The sequence below is a fragment of the Mesoplodon densirostris genome, chromosome 3 (assembly GCF_025265405.1).
Source record: "Mesoplodon densirostris isolate mMesDen1 chromosome 3, mMesDen1 primary haplotype, whole genome shotgun sequence".
Lineage (NCBI taxonomy): Eukaryota > Metazoa > Chordata > Mammalia > Artiodactyla > Ziphiidae > Mesoplodon > Mesoplodon densirostris.
In genome coordinates, this window is record NC_082663.1 from 145140653 (window position 1) to 145158089 (window position 17437).

Consider the following 17437-nt stretch of genomic DNA (forward strand, 5'->3'; position numbering starts at 1 on the left):
TGGCTCTTTCTTCCCGGATCAGCCTCAAACCTTCAGCTACCCGCTCCGTCTCTGCCTAGTCAGAAAGTGTAACGGAGAAGGGAGTAAGGGGAGAGTGGGTTGTTGCTGGCGCTTATTGCGCGCATGCGCAGCTTCCGCTCTCGATCTTCTTTTGGCGCCGTGAGGCAGTGAGAGTCCATGAGAAATTTCCCGTCGGCGCGAAACATGCGCGCCACTTCCGGCCGGGCTCCTAACAACGGGGGAGGCTGGTAACCAGGGAGGGGGGGATGGCGGAGCGGGCGCCGGAGCCCGAGGCGGAGGCGGAGGCTGAGGCGGGCGCGGGCGGGGAGGTGGCCGCCGAGGAGGGCGCGGCGGGCCGCAAGGCGCGGGGCCGCCCGCGGCTCACGGAGTCGGACCGGGCCCGGCGGCGGCTCGAATCCCGGAAGAAGTACGACGTGCGGCGCGTGTACCTGGGCGAGGCGCACGGGCCCTGGGTGGACCTGCGGCGCCGCAGCGGCTGGAGCGACGCCAAGCTCGCCGCCTACCTCATCTCGCTGGAGCGCGGCCAACGTAGCAGCCGCCATGGGTGAGGGGGCCCGGCCCGACGGAGGGAGGGAGCGAGGGAGGAGACGCCCCCATCCCCCGCTGAGCCTGGTCCCGCCCCCTCCGCCCCCAGGGCCCCGCCCCTGGCACCTGTGAACCCCGCCCAGCGCCCCGACTGCCGGCCTGGGTCTCCGACTGCTGGTCCTGGGACGCGCCTGGCTCGCGGCCCCGCCTTCCGTCGCTCCGACTGCCCAATCCTAGGATACGCCCAGCCTCTCGATCCGCCTCCTGGGCGCTTGGCCCTGCCCCCTAGAGCTCTGGCTGCCCAATCCTGGTACGGGCCCCACCTCCAAGCATTCTAAGGGCCCAGTCCCTGGAGGGGCGGCCCCGCCTCCTGAGGCCTGAGGGGCCCGAGGTCCCTGCTGGTCCCCGGCAACTCAAATGCCTCATTCCCTAAAACTCCCACAATGTAGCCTGGGGCTGTGACTGGACACCCCAGGACACCCAGCCCTACCCCTCGTGAGGTTCCAGTGACCCACCTGGGACTGCGTGTGGCCCCATTCCCACACTGGAATGGGGCCACTGAGGAGGTCCCACACTCCCAGAGCACCCCTCACAATCCAGATCTCACTCCCCTAAATCTCTTGGGTCTTGGGGAACACCTCTGCCCAGGGAGACTCAGGTGAAGAGGAAACCCCGAGTTAGCTGCTCAGGTGGAGGGCAGAGGCCTTTGCATAATCTCAATCTCGAGAACGAGCAGTATGGAAGGAATTTTTCTCTTCTTGTCTTATAGGTTGATGTGATGATTAAATGAGTTAAAGTACAGCAGAGGGCTTCGAACAGTGCCTGGCACATAGTGAGCAGTCCGGATATTAGCTGTTATGATGATGTTTGTTTCCTGTCACAAACAGTGCTGCAACAAAACCCTTGTTCTGCCCTGGTTTTCACTTGTACACAATCACATGTTTCTCTCAGGAGAGATTCTGAGGGCCAAGAATCAACCAGAACCTGCTGAATTGTACTCACCCCCTCCCCAGGGTGGCAGGCTGGTTTATATGCCCAAGAGCAGGGCAGGAAATGCTGGGATCTTATAAAACTTCAAGCCAGTGTCCCAGCTATTGGAGTTTCTGATTCAGTCTGGGTGGAGTTGCAGACCCTGTATTTTTTTCTGAAGAGCTTCCAGGGAGACTTGATGTACAGCTGGAGTTGAGAACCACTGACCAGAGGGAGCCCCTGGAGGTTCCGAAGCTGAAAGTGGTATTTACAGAAGCTTGTCTGGCTGAGCTGGAGGTGTGTGGGAGCTGTGCAGGACTGGGGCAGGGGCACTGAGACAACCCAGGCAGTGTGTGGCAAAACCTGACCCCGGGGCACATGAATAGTCAGGAAAATACACTAAGGGGTATTTATTCCTTCAAACTGCATGGCAGTTCTGTGTGGGAGGCACTGCAGTTATCCCCACTTCACAGATGGGAGAACTGAGGCCCAGAGGGGACCAATCCTGCTTGAGGTCACACAGCCAGTCAGTAGCAGAGATAATACTTGAACTCGGATCTGACTGACGCCAAGTCTGTCTCCACCACGATGTGGCGTTCCCCGCACCCCAGCCGTGGCGAGGCTATGAATGGGTGGAGGTGGTCATGGGTGTTTGGATTTGGGTTTGGGTGAGGATCTAGGCAGCCAGCCTGGCCCCTTGGAGGGGAGGTGGAGCCTTGGGAGGGGATAGAGGCTCCTGGGAGGGTACAAGGGGACATGGATTCCTGGGCAGAGGGCTGAGCCTGGGCAGGAGCCCCGAGGAGCTGTCCTGGGCTAGACATGGGGTGTTGGGGCTGAGGATTGCTATCAGGCTGGACAAGAGTCACTTAGGGTGGGCGGTGGAGCTGAGGAGAGACCCTGGACTGGCTGTCAGGACATTGGTGGCAAGAACGTGGCCCCAGCCACAGGGAGGAGACCCGTGTTCCAGTACCTGGCTCTGTGATAATATTGAGAATCATAATGGTCATCGTTACCATTTGCTGAGTGATTCTTAATTACCAGGCTCTTTACAATGCATATGACCCCATGCCAACCCCATGAGGAAGGTACTGTTTTGAGCCCACACTACACATGGGGAAACAGGCACAGGGAGGCAGGGTTACTCACCCAGGGTCACAGAGCCTGCTGTTGTGGTTTAGAAGAGGAAGAGCAGGGAAGCAGTCTGAGTCAGGTGGGCAGACCCTGAAGCATGGTGGCAGGAAGGCAAAGGGAGGCCCTAGCAGGTCCAGGAGAGATGGCTCCAAAGCACCTGCCTGGAGCCTGTGCTAGGCCACGTAGGGTCAGGAACCTGCTTGGCAGATCTGGTGGCCATCCTGGTGTGGGAGGCCATGGGGGCCCCTGGCCTTAGGGTCTGGCCCTGCCCTGGGCTCCCCAAGGCCATGGCTCACTGGGACACACAGTCAGGGTATTGGGACCCAGGCAGAGCGGGGAAGGCCCTAGAGGTAGGCGGACATGATGGCGTGGCCTTTGGGCCTGAGCTGGCTGCAGGGTCAGGACCCTCATAGAGCAGGCAGTTAGGGCCCAACCATCTCCCCAGGGCTCTGGGCCAGCCTCGGGGCCAGGATCTGCAGGTCCTTGGAGTGGGTAGTCCAAAGTCAACTCCATGACTGTTCTACTGGGTAACAAATGACCACAGACTTAGTGGCTTTAAAACCCCACAGATGTATCATCTCACATTTCTGCAGGTCAGGAATCTGGCACATTTTAGCTGGCTCCTCAGGTTAGGGTCTCAGGAGGCTGAAATCAAGGTATCAGCACGCTACAACGTCACCTAGAGGCTCGCCCAGGGAAAGATCTGCTTCTAGACTTGTTCAGAGCGTTGGCAGAATCCATTTCCTCCGGGCTATACGGCTGGGGTCCCTGCGGTCTTGCTGACCATCAGCTGGGACTGTTCTCAGCTCCACCGGGTCGTTCTCAGGTTCTGGTCCCTCACAGGCCCCCTCATGCTCTCAGCCCCCAGTGTCTGACTTGAGCAGGGCCCTTTTAAAGGCTCCCCTGATTAGGTCAGGCTCCCCGAATAAGCTCCCTCTTGATAACCCACTCCCCAGCTACGGGACCCTGGACAGGCGGCTTCACCCTCAACGCCTCAGTTTCCCACTCCGTGAGGTGGCTGATGATAGTAGACCCCTGCCAGGGCTGCCGTTGGTGCAGGAGAGCCCAAGTGAAGGGTCAAGGGAAGTAGACCTGGCCCGGGAAGCAGAAGCCCACATTCTACCCCAGAAGGATTGACATCTCATGGTCCATCAGGCCCCAAGCTCACTCCCCACTGCCTCCTCTCTCTGTTACAGGAAGCCTTGGGAGCAAGTCCCCAAAAAGCCAAAGCGGAAGAAAAGTAAGTGGGGCTGCAACCAGGGTGGAGGTGGCGTTGGGAGTAAGTTGCTTTGTGGTTGATTCCCTCCCTCCCTCAGGGACCACTTGTGGAGGGTCCGTGTGTGCCAGGAGCTGTGTAGTCCGGGACAGACCCAGCCCTGCCCTCCCAGAGCTCGCAGTCTCAGGAAAGACGGGGGACAGGCTGAGCAGGGCTGTGGTGGGGAAGTAGAGGCACGGGGGTGGGGGGCCCAGAGGAGGGGTCTGACCCAGCCTGGGTCGGGGGTGGGGATGGGATAGGAAGGGTTGGAGGGGACCCGAACCTGTGCTGTGCCCACCGGGGGTGCTCTCATCATCCCCATCTGACACACAAAGGCTGAGTCACTGCCCCAGGCTGCACAGCCAGAAAGTGGCCGGGCCAAACTGCAAACCCAGGACCATGTGTCTCCCGAGGGGTCCCCTTTGCTCCGCTGCTCTCCTGCCCGGTGCGTGGGAGTCAGCCGGGGAGGAGCCAGGCAGAGCAGAGGGAACAGCTTGTGCCCAGACCTAAAGGGGGTGTGGTGTGCCAGGCTCCCGGGGAGCCGGGCGTGGGCAGTCGGAGCCGAGGCTGGAGTGCGTATTCCCACCCCCTGACCACAACCCCTGAGCCCTGGGCTGTGGGTCCCAGGCCATGTCCAGCAGGGTGAGGGCCGGTGGTCCAGGGACGGCCGTCTGATGGCAGTGAGCCCCTCTACTTATCACGGTGCTCAGAGGCAGAAGCCGAGCTAAGACTGAGACCCCCAGGCCGAGAGGTGTGTGGGGAGGGAGATGAGGGTGGCTGCTGGTGTCCCTGTGGTCATCACTGGGTTGGCGGCCCCAGGCACCATCCCTAGGCCCAAGGACCTTTCCTGGGTGCCCCCCCACCCTCATCTCCCAGCCCGGAAGGTCAGGGGCACACCTTCAGAGCTGAGTGAAGGGCGAGGGGCAAGCCAGGTATCTAGAGGAAGAGGGCACAGTCCTTGCGGAGGTCCTGAGGCAGGGCCACACGTGCCTAGTTGAGGAGCAGGGAGGAGCCCCTGAGGCTAGAGCGGAGTGATCCAGGGCAGCAGCAGCAGGAGGTGACAGGGCAGAACGCACAGGGCCTGGGGAACCTCAGGGAGGACTTTGGCTCTTAACCCCATTGAGGTGGGAGCCCTGGTGGATTTTTTCTTTTTTTATTTTGGCTGCGTTGGGTCTTCGTTGCTGTGCGCGGGCTTTCTCTAGTTGTGGTGAGCAGGGGCTACTCTACCTTGCGGTGCACGGGCTTCTCATTGCGGTGGCTTCTCTTGTTGCGGAGCACGGGCTCTAGGCGCACGGGCTTCAGTAGTTGTGGTGCACAGGCTCAGTAGTTGTGGCTTGTGGGCTTAGTTTCTCCGTGGCACATGGGATCTTCCCAGACCAGGGCTCAAACCCGTGTCCCCTGCATTGACAGGCAGAGTCTTAACCACTGTACCACCAGGGAAGTCCGCCCTGGTGGATTCTGAGTAGAGAAGGGATGTGGCCCGACTCAAGTGTTCAGAGGCGCCCTCTGTCAGCTGCCGGGGGCAAGGGTGAGAGCTGGGAGACTAGGGCCGAGGGACTGAGCTGGTGCAGGCGGAAGACGCTGAGTTGATGAGGACGATTATAACTGTAACTAACAGCTGACAGTCGTTGCGTGAGCACCTGCCATACACCAGGCTTTATTATGTATCTGACTTGACTCAAACAATGAGGCCATTCCCTGGCAGTCTCTGTTGTCTCCAGGACGGGTCTCACATCTCTGAGCCTCAGTTTCTTCATCTGTAAACTGGAGACAGGCCTGGATAATACTCAGGAGGGTGTCTTAACCCCCAGAGCTATAAGACCCATGTGGTTCTGGGGGCCGTGCTGCCCAGAGACGGGGGTAGGGGTGAGCCCTGCCCCTCATGCCCGCCCGTGCCCCGCGTGCACAGGGCGGCGACGCAACGTGAACTGCCTGAAAAACGTGGTGATCTGGTACGAGGACCACAAGCACCGCTGCCCCTACGAGCCGCACCTCGCCGAGCTGGACCCCACCTTTGGCCTGTACACCACGGCTGTGTGGCAGTGCGAGGCTGGGCACCGCTACTTCCAAGACCTGCACTCGCCCCTGAAGCCGCTCAGCGACTCAGACCCTGAGAGTGACAAAGGTGGGTCTGCGGGGGGAGGGCTCACAGTAGCCTCCGGTGTTTGGGACTCTACAGCCCCTCCTGGGCCCTGCCAGCCTCAGGCCAGCGTTGCGGACCTCACAGCAGCTGACATGGCCCTGGCGCTGGATGGCCTTGCAGTCTTTGAGTCCTTGCAGAGCCCAAGAGCTCGTCCCCATTTTGCGGAGGGACAGCCAAGGTGCGGCGCAGTCTGCCCATCTGGGCCTGAGGTCGGTCACAGGCAGGGCTGAGGTCCAGGAACCTTGCTCAGCGGCTGGAGGGACAGGCAGGTGCTGGGCCTCTCCTGGCCTCTTTGTCCTCCTTTACTTCCTCCGGCTCTCTCTCAGGCTCTGGACTGTCTCTCGCAACCTCACCCTCTTTCCCTCCCTCCAGCCTGTTCTCCTTCTCCCTACATCCCATTCTCTGCTCTCGAGCTTTCTCTTGTTCCTGATCCTCCCCTTTCACCTTTCTGTGTCTCATCCTCTCTCCCTCACATCTCCTTTCTTTTTCTCTCTTCTTCCCACTGTCTCTCGTCCATCTCACTCTCTCACTCCCGTTTTCATCCCTTTCTCTCTCCTCCACACCATGGCCCCACCCTCCCCATCTCTCACTGCCCAGCCTCTCCCCTGCCATCCCACATTGGTCACACACACACATGAGCTGGAGTCCTTCTCAGGACTGGGAGGGACTCATTTATGAAGGTCCAACTGGCCCTGGTAGGGGAGCAGAGGAGATGCCATGGGTGGTGAGGGGCTGCCCGCCTGCCTCGGGGGCTTGGCATCAAGGGGAGCATGGGGCCCTCTGCCAGGCACCCTGCTGGAGCTGAGGGTGGGGTCAGTCACCAGGGCTGAGCCCGCGCTGGCAGGCATCTCTGAGCAGGTGGCATCCCAGCTGGCCGAGGGGAAGCCGTGGGCGAGAGGTGTTCCAGGTGGGCACCCCAGCCAACGGCTGTCCCGTTGTGTGTCAGCCAGTCTCCCAGTGTGCAGCCAGCCCCTTGGCCGTCTTGTCCTCCCGACTCCAGGCCCTGCCCCAGACCACCCTGAATCCTCCGCACAGCCCTGTCATTAGCAGTCGAGGAAACCAAGGCCCTGGGAGTAATGTGACTGGCCCATCTGGCACTGGGTCTGGCTGGGATGGGGGTGGTACCCAGAGGAGTCTCCTGACAGCCCAACCCAACTCTGATACCAGTGGCCTCTGGATCTGGGCTCTCAGGAATGAACGCTGGGATCAATTAGCCAGATCTGCTTTGGGCACTGGCGGTGGGGTTGCTGTGAGGGAGTGGCTGTGTCCCTGTCCCAGCCTGGTCCCTCAGCAGCACCCTTATCAGCTCTCTGCCGAGGGCGGCCCTGCCACCTCGCACTCAGTAAGAAGACCTCGCACCAGGACTGTGGGAGGCCGGTGGCTGCCCTGCCAATTCTGTCATTAATGTCATTATCACTGGGAAGAAGTCCAGTGTCAGCTTAACAGCTGGACACTGTAACTGGGGATCCAGGCACAGGCCCTGGCCATGCCCCCAACTCACTAGGCAACTGCCCGCTCCTTCAGGGTGGAGCCACGGGGCTCAATCCACCCTGCAGATTACAGGGTGTTAGAAGGAGGGGCGATCCCCCTACCCTGCCCCTGCTGCTGCCCCAGGGCTGCGTCAGGGATGGGACGTTAGGATAATAATGATAATGGGAAACATTGATAGGGTGCTTACTGTAAGTTCTACTGTCCTATTTACTCATTAAATACCCCAAACACCCCCTGAGTAGGTACCAAGTTATCCCCAGGCCCAGAGAGGTTATATGGCACCCCCGCTTCACACAGCTGGAGGAGTGGGCACCAGGATCCCACCCCGGCAGTCAGGCTCCAGAGCCTGCACTCTCCATGTGACCTTCTGGGTCTGTAGAACACGTAGTACCCAGACAGCATACCCCAACTGTGTCACAAGTGTGTAAGTTAAGGGACAGTCATTCATTTTTCCTGTCTCCAGATTCTCCCTGCTTGCAGACATTAGCACCAAACACCTGGGTAAGATGCCAGCCCTCTTGGCCTTCATCACAGCCTTGGTCATGGGTTCATTCATTTTTATAAACATGCACTCAATGTGTACCAAGCAGCACTGTGTACCTGGGCACTGAGGCCTGTGCACAGGGACCCCCATCCTTGTGGAGTTTACGGTATAAAGGGGAATCAGACAGTAAACAAGATAAACAAGTAAAATCTAGAGTGCAGTGGAAGGCGGTAAGTATTGGGGGGAAAATAAAGGAGAGAAAAGGGTGCTATTTGAGACCAAGTGGTCAGAGGCCTCCCTGAAAAAATATCATTAGAGGAAGGGTCTGATGGAGGTGAAGGAGGGAGCCCACGCAGGTGTCTGAGAAAAGAGGGTTCAGGCAGAGAGAGTGGCGAGTGCAGAGGCCCTGAGGCAGAAACCTGCCTAGTGTCCCTGGGCACAGAAGGGAGGTCAGTGGGGCTGGAGAGGAGGTGACAAGGGCACATGTTCAGGCTGTGTGGCCGTGGTGAGGGCTTTGGCTGCTATGCCAAGTGAGTTGGGAAGGGCATTAACTGAGGTAAGGCCAGCTGCTGAGGTAGACGCACCCCAGCTCCTGAGACCTAACACAGCTCACTTCCCCCCGCATTCCGGTGAGACTCAGCTGTATCGCACACCTAATGGCAAAGGATGCTGGGACATGTAGTCCACCAGGTGTCAGGAGGAAGAGACAGGTTTGGTGACGGCTGGCCTATCTCTTCCACAGGAAGCAATGAGCAGATTCTCAGTCAAAGAGGGACGTGACCTGAGCAAGTGTTCACAGGCTCCCCCTGGCCAGTGAGGGGAGGACAGACTTGGGGGTGGGCAAGGATGGGAGCGGGGGCACCCAGAAGAAGGAACTGCATGGTCCTGGCAGAGGGCTGGCAGGGCCGTGATCAGGGTGTGCGGGGGAGGTAGGAGAAGCCATCAGCCTGGGGATGTATTTTGGAAGCAGCGCCAACAGGTTTTGCTGACAGATTGGAAGTGGATATGAGAGAAAGGGAGAAGTCAAGGAGAGCCCCAGGACTTTGGCCTGAGCAACTGGAAGGGCAGAGCTGCCGCCCGCTGAGACGGGGATGTCTGTGAGCCATGCAGCCTTTCTCTGAGGGAAGATTCGGAGTCCAGAGTCTGAGATGCCTGTAAGACCCCTCAGAGGGAGCAGTGGGGCGTGATGGGCTGCAGCTCCGCGGGAGGTCCAGGCGAGAACTGTCCACTGGAGACACCGGAGTATGGGTGGTGACGGTATAATAAAAATAGATGCAGGCAGACCTAGGCGATATTGCAGGTTTGATTCCAGACCACCGCAATAAAGTGAATATCGAAATAAAAGGAGTCTCACAAACTTTTCGGTTTCCCAGTGCATATAAAAGTTATGTTTACACTATACTGTGGTCTATTAAGTGTGCAATAGCATTGTGGGGGAAAAAAAGGTACATTCCTTAATTTAAAAATACTTTGTTGCTGGGGAATTCCCCGGCTGTCCAGTGGTTAGGACTCTGCACTCCCACTGCAGGGGGCACGGGTTCAATCCCTGGTCAGGGAACTAAGATCCTGCATGCCGAGTATGCTGCTCGGCCAATGATAGATAAATAGATAGATAGATAGATAATAAAATTTTTTTAAATAACTAAATAAAAATACTTTATTGCTAAAAAAATGCCACCATCATCTGAGCCTTCAGTGAGTGGCAATCTTTTTGCAATAGTAACATCAAAGATCATTGATCACAGGTCACCTAACAAATATAATAATAATGAAAAAGTTTCAAGAATTACCAAAATGTGACCCAGAGACACAGAGTGATCAAATGCTGTTGGAAGAATGGCGCCAATAGACTTGACCGAGGCAGGGTTGCCACAGACCTTCAGTTTGTAAACAGTGTTTGTAATGAGCCCCTTTCGCAAGAGGCCCCTTGGGAACACACCTGAGTCTAATGAAGTGACTCAGGGAGGGCCCCCTAGATAGCTTACGTTGGGGGCTGGTCCCCAGAAAGACCAAACCCAGGGTTAAAGGGTGGCAGCTCTCAGCCCCAACCCCAGCCCCCAGGAGCAGATGAGGGCTAGAAACTGGGTTATAAAAACTCTTTTATTTATTTTATTTTTTGCTTTTTTTTTGGCCACGCCATGTGGCATCCAGGATCTTAGTTCCCCGACCAGGGATCGAACCCGTGCCCCCTGTTTTGGGAGCATGGAGGCTTAACCACTGGACCGCCAGGGAAGTCCCTATAAAAACTCTTAAACAGTGATCCGAGAGCTTCCAGGTCAGTGGACACGTTGAGGTACTGGGAGATTGACGTGTCTGTAGAGAGCCTGGCAGCTCCGTGGCAACCCCCAACCTCGCCCCGCCCCCCCACCAATCACCTTCCCCTGTGTATCTCTTCATCCGGCCATTGCTGAGTTGTATCCTTTATAATAAAACTGTAATCAGAAGTAGAGCACTTTCTTGAGTTCTGGGAGTTGTTCTAGCAAATTACCAAAGCTGAGGAGGGCGCTGTGGAAGCTCCGCTTTATAGCCGGAAGTATGGGTGACCCGGGACTTGTGACTGGCGTCTGAAGTGGGGGCAGTCTTGAGGGACTGAGCTCTTTAACCCTCAGGGTCTGACACTGTCTCCAGACAGATAGTGTCAGAACTGAATCGAATTGTTGGACACCCAGGTGGTGTCAAGGATGAGGGTGGTATGAGCCTGGTGGATACCCTGGGATGAGTGGAGCGCTGAGGAGAGGCCCCAGTAAGAGCCTCCCAGGCCCATAAGAACAGAAGAGGCTGAGAAGGGGCCCCCAGGGAGGAGCCAGGAACCTGAGTGTGGGTCTGGAGGCTGAGTCAGGAGAGCATCTCAAGGAGCAGGGCCGGCTGTGGAGGATATGGACCGAGCTGACTGCTCTTATGGGGGTAGGGGAGTCACAGTGCTCAGCCCCTGGGGAGCCTTCAAGCAATACCAGCTGCCGCCGCCACTGTCGTAACTGTCCCCTCTCCTCTGTCACCACAGTGGGCAATGGCCTGGTGGCCGGCAGCTCTGACTCGTCCAGCTCCAGCTCCGGCTCCGAGGAGCCCCCTGAGGGCCAGCAGGCCAAGGCGACAGTGGCGATGGCGGCAGTTACCCCCACCAGCCCAGCGGGCAGCAGCGGGCTCATCACACAGGAGGGCATGCACATCCCCTTCGACGTCCACCACGTGGAGAGCCTGGCTGAGCAGGGCACCCCACTGTGCCCCAACCCAGCCAGCAGCGGGCCCGAAGCCCTGGAGACAGTGGTGTGCGTGCCGGTGCCCGTGCAAGTGGGCCCGGGCCCTAGCACCCTCTTTGAGAACGTGCCCCAGGAGGCACTGGGTGAGGTGGTGGCCAGCTGTCCCATGCCAGGCATGGTGCCCGGTTCGCAGGTGATCATCATTGCCGGCCCCGGCTACGATGCCCTCACGGCCGAGGGCATCCACCTCAACGTGGCAGCAGGCAACGGTGCCCCCGCAGGGGGCCTGGGTGACGAGGTGCCCTGCGCCATGATGGAGGGTGTGGCCGCCTACACCCAGACAGAGCCAGAGGGCAGCCAGCCCAGCACCGTGGACCCCGCCACCATGACAGGCATTGAGACCAAGAAAGGTCTGGGGGGCCGTGCCAGTCTGGGGGTGTGGGGGGGCCATGATGGGACCTGGGAAGGGGAGGGCGAGTAATGGCCCCAAAGGAAGCTCCTCAACAGCCTTAGTCCCCACGGACACCCACCCTGTGTCCACCCCCGTAGAGAAGGAGGACCTGCACGTGCTCAAGAAGGAAAAGGAGGAGCCGGTGGCCCCAGAACTGGCAGAGCTGGCTGCGACGGTGCCTGAGAGCGCAGAGCCCGAGGCAGAGGCAGACGGGGAGGAGCTGGACGGCAGCGACATGTCAGCCATCATCTATGAGATCCCCAAGGAGCCCGAGAAGTGGGTGCCGGGGCAGGCGGGGGAGAGGAGGGACGAGGAGTGGCCCTCGGGCCTGCAGCCCTCCTGGTGTCAGAGCCCCGACGCCATGGGCCCTTCCCCTCCAGGAGGCGGCGAAGCAAGCGATCGCGGGTGATGGACGCCGATGGCCTGCTTGAGATGTTCCACTGCCCTTATGAGGGCTGCAGCCAGGTCTACGTGGCCCTCAGCAGCTTCCAGGTGAGGCCGCCATCCAAGTGGGCCGGGCGGGACTGCTTCTGTGTCGGGCTGCCTGCGCGCTGGGTCTGGGCAGTGCGGCTCGTGGAGGGCCCCACCCGGCCCCTCCAGGTGCCACTGGCCTGCCTGCCATGCACCCACCCAGCCCCAGCTGATCAAAGCCTCAGCCACAGAGAGGCAGCCGTCACCTCTGTGCCCTCCCCTCCTGCTCTCCAGCCCCAGCCATCCTGCCTCCTCAACCAGCCACGGCCTCTCTCTGCACACCCCGGGGGCCTGCCTGGTCCTGGTGGCTCCCCACAAACTACCCCTCTTCCAGCCACCTGAACTCTTCCTGCCTTTGCCCAGGCCACCCTGTCAGCTCACGATGCTTCCTCTCCAAGCCCAACTGAGGACACCCCTCCGCCAGGAAGCCCACCCTAGTCCCCCCCAGCCCCGGGGTCACTGCACTACCAGGACATACCTGCCGTTTGCCCTCTGAGGTCTGGACAGGGTGCCCTGGGAACAGAGACAAGGGTCCCGTCACATCCGCACTCCTGGCGCAGGATGTGGCACCAGGAGAACTTTGAATTTGCCAAGTCATGTTTTCATTAAGCACATGTTGAGCACCTACCGGGTGCCAGGCCTGGCGCTGGGTGCTGGAGCAGTTGTGCTAGTGAGTTAAAGAATGAAAGAACAAAAGAATGAATGACTCGGGGACTGCCTGCTCCAGGCGCTAGGGGCAGCTTAGCCCTGGACTCCGGTCCTAGCCCTGCCACTGCCCACCTGTGAGATACGGGCCAAACCACTAAGCCTCCAGAGCCTTAGTTTCCCCATCCACAAACTGGGCTCATGGCTGAGCCCCTTCCCATGGTTCTGACAAGGCTGACTGATGCCCCAGCCCAGAGCCTGGCTGGAGTAGGTGCTCAGTAAGCTGCTCTTTGATCCCAGTTGTGCCCCTGGCCCCCAGCTCGGATCTGGGAGTCCCTGCCCAAGGGCAAGGGCACCCCTCTTCCTCTTCCAGGGAGACCAGCCCTAGCTGGCCCTCATCTGTCCCCACCCTGGAGAGCTCCAGAGGCGGGCCCATGGCACCCGCAGCCCCACTCCTGCCCCTCTCGCCCCCAGAACCACGTCAACCTTGTGCATCGGAAAGGGAAGACCAAGGTGTGCCCTCACCCCGGCTGTGGCAAGAAGTTCTATTTATCCAACCACCTTCGGCGGCACATGATCATCCACTCAGGTCAGGCCGGGGAGGGGCTGGCAGCTTGAGCCAAAGGCATGGTGGCCTGGGCCTGGGAGCTGGGGCCGGGGCTGGGGCAGGCAGGGTGAAACCCAGACACAGACTGCCCCTCTCTGAGCCTCCTCTATGTCCACCACAAGGGCTGGTGTGAGACGGTGGAAGTAAAGTGGTTGACTTAGTGCCCACTGGGCACCTCCCAAGTAGTCAGTAAGCTGTTGCTACACGGGTCACAGGGACATCCGCCATTCGAAGTCATGTGGAGCTGGACAGGGGTTGGCTGTCTCTTCCCCAACTTGGCCCTTGGCCTCCCCACTTCCATGAGCAATTCTCACGTGGGACTCAGTTCCAGGACTGAGGGGGGACAGTGAACCACCCCAGGTGGGCAGGGTGGGGAAGTGAACTTGGGACAGGATTTCTATTCTGTCTGCTCCAGGCGCCGCCTTAACCCAGGACACAGGGTGCAGGCCTCACGGGGAGCGCTGGTGCCTATGCCCAGCAGGAGGGCACGGCTTCAGATTTTTCGAGAGGCCGGAACTTTGGATTTTTATGTGAGATCGCCCCAATACGTGAAACATTAGAGTCAAACTCAGGCCCACTTTAGCTTGGCAGTTTGCACCCTGTGTACCTCAGAGATCCAAGTACACATTCCTGCTCTGCCCAGTCGCGTTCCTGGGCAGTCTCTGAGCCTCATGCGAGGCCGTAGCTGTCCTTTGTTCTAGATGCCTTAGCTATTATAGTAGGCATTCGCGCCCAGAGGATGTAGGCTTTAGTCTGCCTGCTCCCAGAGGCCTTGCGCACTACTGGGTCTCGGCAATGCCGCAGTGACCCCACAAACCCCTCTCTCGACGGCGGCCTGCTCAGCCCCGCGTCTCCCCCAGGTGTCCGTGAATTCACCTGTGAAACCTGCGGCAAGTCCTTTAAGAGGAAAAACCACCTGGAGGTGCACCGGCGCACGCACACAGGCGAGACACCTCTGCAGTGAGTGACGGGCTTCCCGCAAGGGGCTGGGAGGGAGGGCATCCGGGCCTGGACTCTTACAGGGCAGCTCCCAAGGGCGGGCGACGTCCCCAGCGTTGCATCTGTGGGGTTTCCAGAGTGCTCCCACCCCAGATGGTGCCCCCACTTCCAGGGGTCTGCCCAGCCTTAGTGGTTGGGTCCCGCCCCTGAGGCGGCCCCTCCCCGGTGATGCTCCCTTTTGCCCCGCCCTCTCTGACCCCGCCCCCCCCGGGTGCCTCCCGCGTGCTCTCCGGCAGGTGCGAGATCTGTGGCTACCAGTGCCGACAGCGCGCGTCGCTCAACTGGCACATGAAGAAGCACACGGCCGAGGTGCAGTACAACTTCACGTGCGAGCGCTGCGGGAAGCGCTTCGAGAAGCTGGACAGCGTCAAGTTCCACACGCTCAAAAGCCACCCGGACCACAAGCCCGCCTGATCCACCCAACCACTGAACGCCCCTATTTATTCATCCCATCGGACACCATGCCCGAGTCTGCCAGGGCCGGGCCAGCCGCGGCCAGCCGCCAGGACCTCGGGCCAGAAGGAGGCGCCTCTGCCCCGCTCCAGGGCTGGGCCCTCAGGGCAGGTCCCCCCCCAACCCCGCCCGAGTTTTGGAGCTGGCACCTGGGGCTGCACTGCTGGGACTGTGTCAAGAGAGCAGAACGAGATTAAAGAGCGAGAAAGGAACTGCTCTTCCCCTAGGCCTGGATGATTGGGGGAAGGTGGGCCCCTCTCTCTGTCTCCAACCGGCTTCCTTCCCGAGCAAGGCGGGGGCAGGGGCAGATGCCCCTACACACCAGACAGCGCTCCTGCCCTTTCCTGTCAACCTCCGCTCTGCCTTGGCTACCTGGGTCTGGCAACCCTAAACACCCGCTCCTCTGACAGGGTCAGGTGTGGAAGGTTGGGGGCCCTGAAGGCTACTGAACATGTCGCAGGTGTCGGGATCCTGACTCCCTCTCCTAATCCCTCATAGAACACTCATTCTCAGAGAGCTCAGGGAGCAGTTGGGGAGATGTCCAGTAAACCCCTAAGTAAAACATCTGCAGCTGTGACAAGCGCCGTGCAGAAAATAGAGTGATATGCTAGTTCCTGGGAGTGCTGTTTAGGTTGGTGGTCAGGGAGGGCCTCTCTGGGGAGGCCTTTGAGCATAGATCAGAATGACAAAGAGGTTCCATCCCTGAAGAAAGATGGGGGAGGCAAATCCCAGGTCGAAGGAACAGCCAGTGCCAAAGCCCCGAGGTGGAACGGGCTCGGCGTGTTCCTGGAACAAGAAGAAAGACGGGGGAGGGGATTTGGCAGCGCGGGTGACTGCCCTGGCCCCATTTCCCGGAGGATGATGCTGAGGCCGCCTCCTCTTCATGCGGGCCTTCTGGGAGAGGGACGGGGAGCGATTCCAGGCCACGCGGCCGCCAGATGGCGCGCAAACCTCGTGGGCCCTGGTGGCCGCAGCCACGTGACTCCGGGGACTGCAGCCGCGAGCCAGGGCACGTGCCCGGGGGAGCTCTATGGCGCCACGCGCAGAATGGCCCCGCCGGCCCCTCACCAGCTCGTGGGGGCGGGGCAGCAGCTAAGCTTCATTTAATTTTTCGGACTGGGAGCTACCCCAGCTGGGGACGGATGAGTTGGCGAGGATGAGCGAGTCCGGCTACTGGGGCCGCCCCCGCGAGCCTCCCCGCAAGGCTCAGTCCCCTTCCGCTATCCCTGCACAACCGGGAGCCAGCAGTTTCCATGGGAACTGCAGCCTGGTCTGCGCGCCCAAGAGTAGCTTCCTTCCCGGCACAAGCACAGTTTCCGATCCGACAGGAGCGAGGAGGAACACGGGAGGGGAAGAAGCCATCTCTCGGGGTCCCCAGGGTCCGCAGCCAGGTCGCCCTGGCAAATCCAAGAAGGGCCAACCGGGGATCCGCATCGCCACCGCCCAGATTGCGCGGGCCATTATGATTGGCCTTCCCTTTCCATCGTCGTGGCAGCGTGTCTGCTGCTCGTGCTCCCATTGGCTCAATCTCGAAGGCATCTTCCCTCAATTGGTCCTCTCGGGGGCCATCCCTGATTGGTCAAATTAGGCTCTCCTCGCTGGGTTTGATGGCACTCTCGGACAGTCTGGAGCTTAAAAGGGCGTGCACGGACGAGGATTGAGTTTGGATTGCGACTCTCAGGTTCAGGGACCCGGGCTACGCAGCCCGCAGCGCCCTGGACAGGGCCGTCGGACCGCTGTCTGTGGTGCTGAAGCCTCACTCAAAGGCTCCCCTAGTGTTCTAGTGAGAACACCTCCTCGCGCCTGGTGGCCGCCCCGACAAAAACGTGCACTCGAGCCCGCACACCACAGGAGACTGCGCCACGCCCTAACGCCTGACAGAAAGGCCAGGTCCCGCTTAGCAGAGAGGGAGCGGGACTCACAGGCGGACCAGTCACGAGCCCGGGAATCCAGGACATTTACATGGCAAAACCGTCCACCCGAAGTTTATGGGGTCCGAGATGGCCCGATGGTTTCCTGGGTCTTCAGGGCACCGAAGGGGTTTGCCTGGAACCCTGAGCCCCAAACTTCTTCACTCCCTTTGGAGCAGTGCCCCTGCACTGTGGGATGCCCATTCTCCCCCCCCCCCCCCCGCCGCTTAAACCTTAGAGACACCTAGCCTGCTCAAAATCCACAGGGTCCCAATTCCTTCTTCAGGCTGACTAGGTCCCCAGCCATCCCCACCTTCCTCCCTTGGTCTTGGGACTACATATGGTCCTCCCAAACGCGGGGACCCAGGCCTCTGCTCATTGAAGTCTAGGTTCCTCGTCCCTCTGCAGTGCTCTTGGTGGACAGCACCTCCTGAAGGCAGTACAATCGAGCCATCAATACCTCCTCGCCCTGTTTGCTCCTCCAGCTCTGGGTGCTGGACAGAGGGGAACCCTTCCTGTCTTCCGGGCAGAAAGCCCGCCCAAGAAAGGGCGCCAACGCAGGAAGTAGGATCCGTGAGGGCAAAAGGGCCCGAATCTGGCAACCCGAGGCCCCAGGATGTGCCTTCTGGGCGTGCGAAGTCCTGGCCAGCGCGCCCTCTCTTCCACCTGCCGCGCCGTCGGGCGC

At 59.9% G+C, this 17437-nt stretch overlaps 2 protein-coding genes across 3 annotated transcripts in view; one reads left to right on the top strand and one right to left on the bottom strand.

The window, feature by feature from the left end:
* PRKCSH (protein kinase C substrate 80K-H) overlaps positions 1–17437 on the bottom strand; it is a 132519-nt gene that overhangs the window by 82251 nt on the left and 32831 nt on the right. The gene's annotated exons all lie outside the window — the stretch shown is intronic.
* On the top strand, positions 267–15042 carry ZNF653 (zinc finger protein 653). 2 transcript variants are annotated; one of them, XM_060092256.1, is made up of 9 exons: positions 267–565; positions 3843–3886; positions 5811–6026; positions 11021–11626; positions 11766–11943; positions 12048–12159; positions 13258–13372; positions 14251–14350; positions 14626–15042. In XM_060092256.1, exons 1-9 carry the CDS (start codon positions 267–269, stop codon positions 14801–14803), a joined length of 1848 nt encoding a protein of 615 aa, XP_059948239.1. In that variant the 3' UTR covers positions 14804–15042. The 2 variants fall into 2 exon arrangements, with proteins under 2 accessions (XP_059948239.1, XP_059948240.1); XM_060092257.1 differs by having other exon boundaries at positions 14234–14350; positions 14626–14764.

Coding starts and splice junctions, on each gene's coding strand:
- ZNF653 (XM_060092256.1), top strand. CDS start 267: ATGGCGGAGCGGGCGCCGGAGCCCGAGGCGGAGGCGGAGGCTGAGGCG. Junction 6,027..11,020: donor AGACCCTGAGAGTGACAAAG/GTGGGTCTGCGG, acceptor CTGTCACCACAG/TGGGCAATGGCCTGGTGGCC. Junction 14,351..14,625: donor ACAGGCGAGACACCTCTGCA/GTGAGTGACGGG, acceptor GCTCTCCGGCAG/GTGCGAGATCTGTGGCTACC.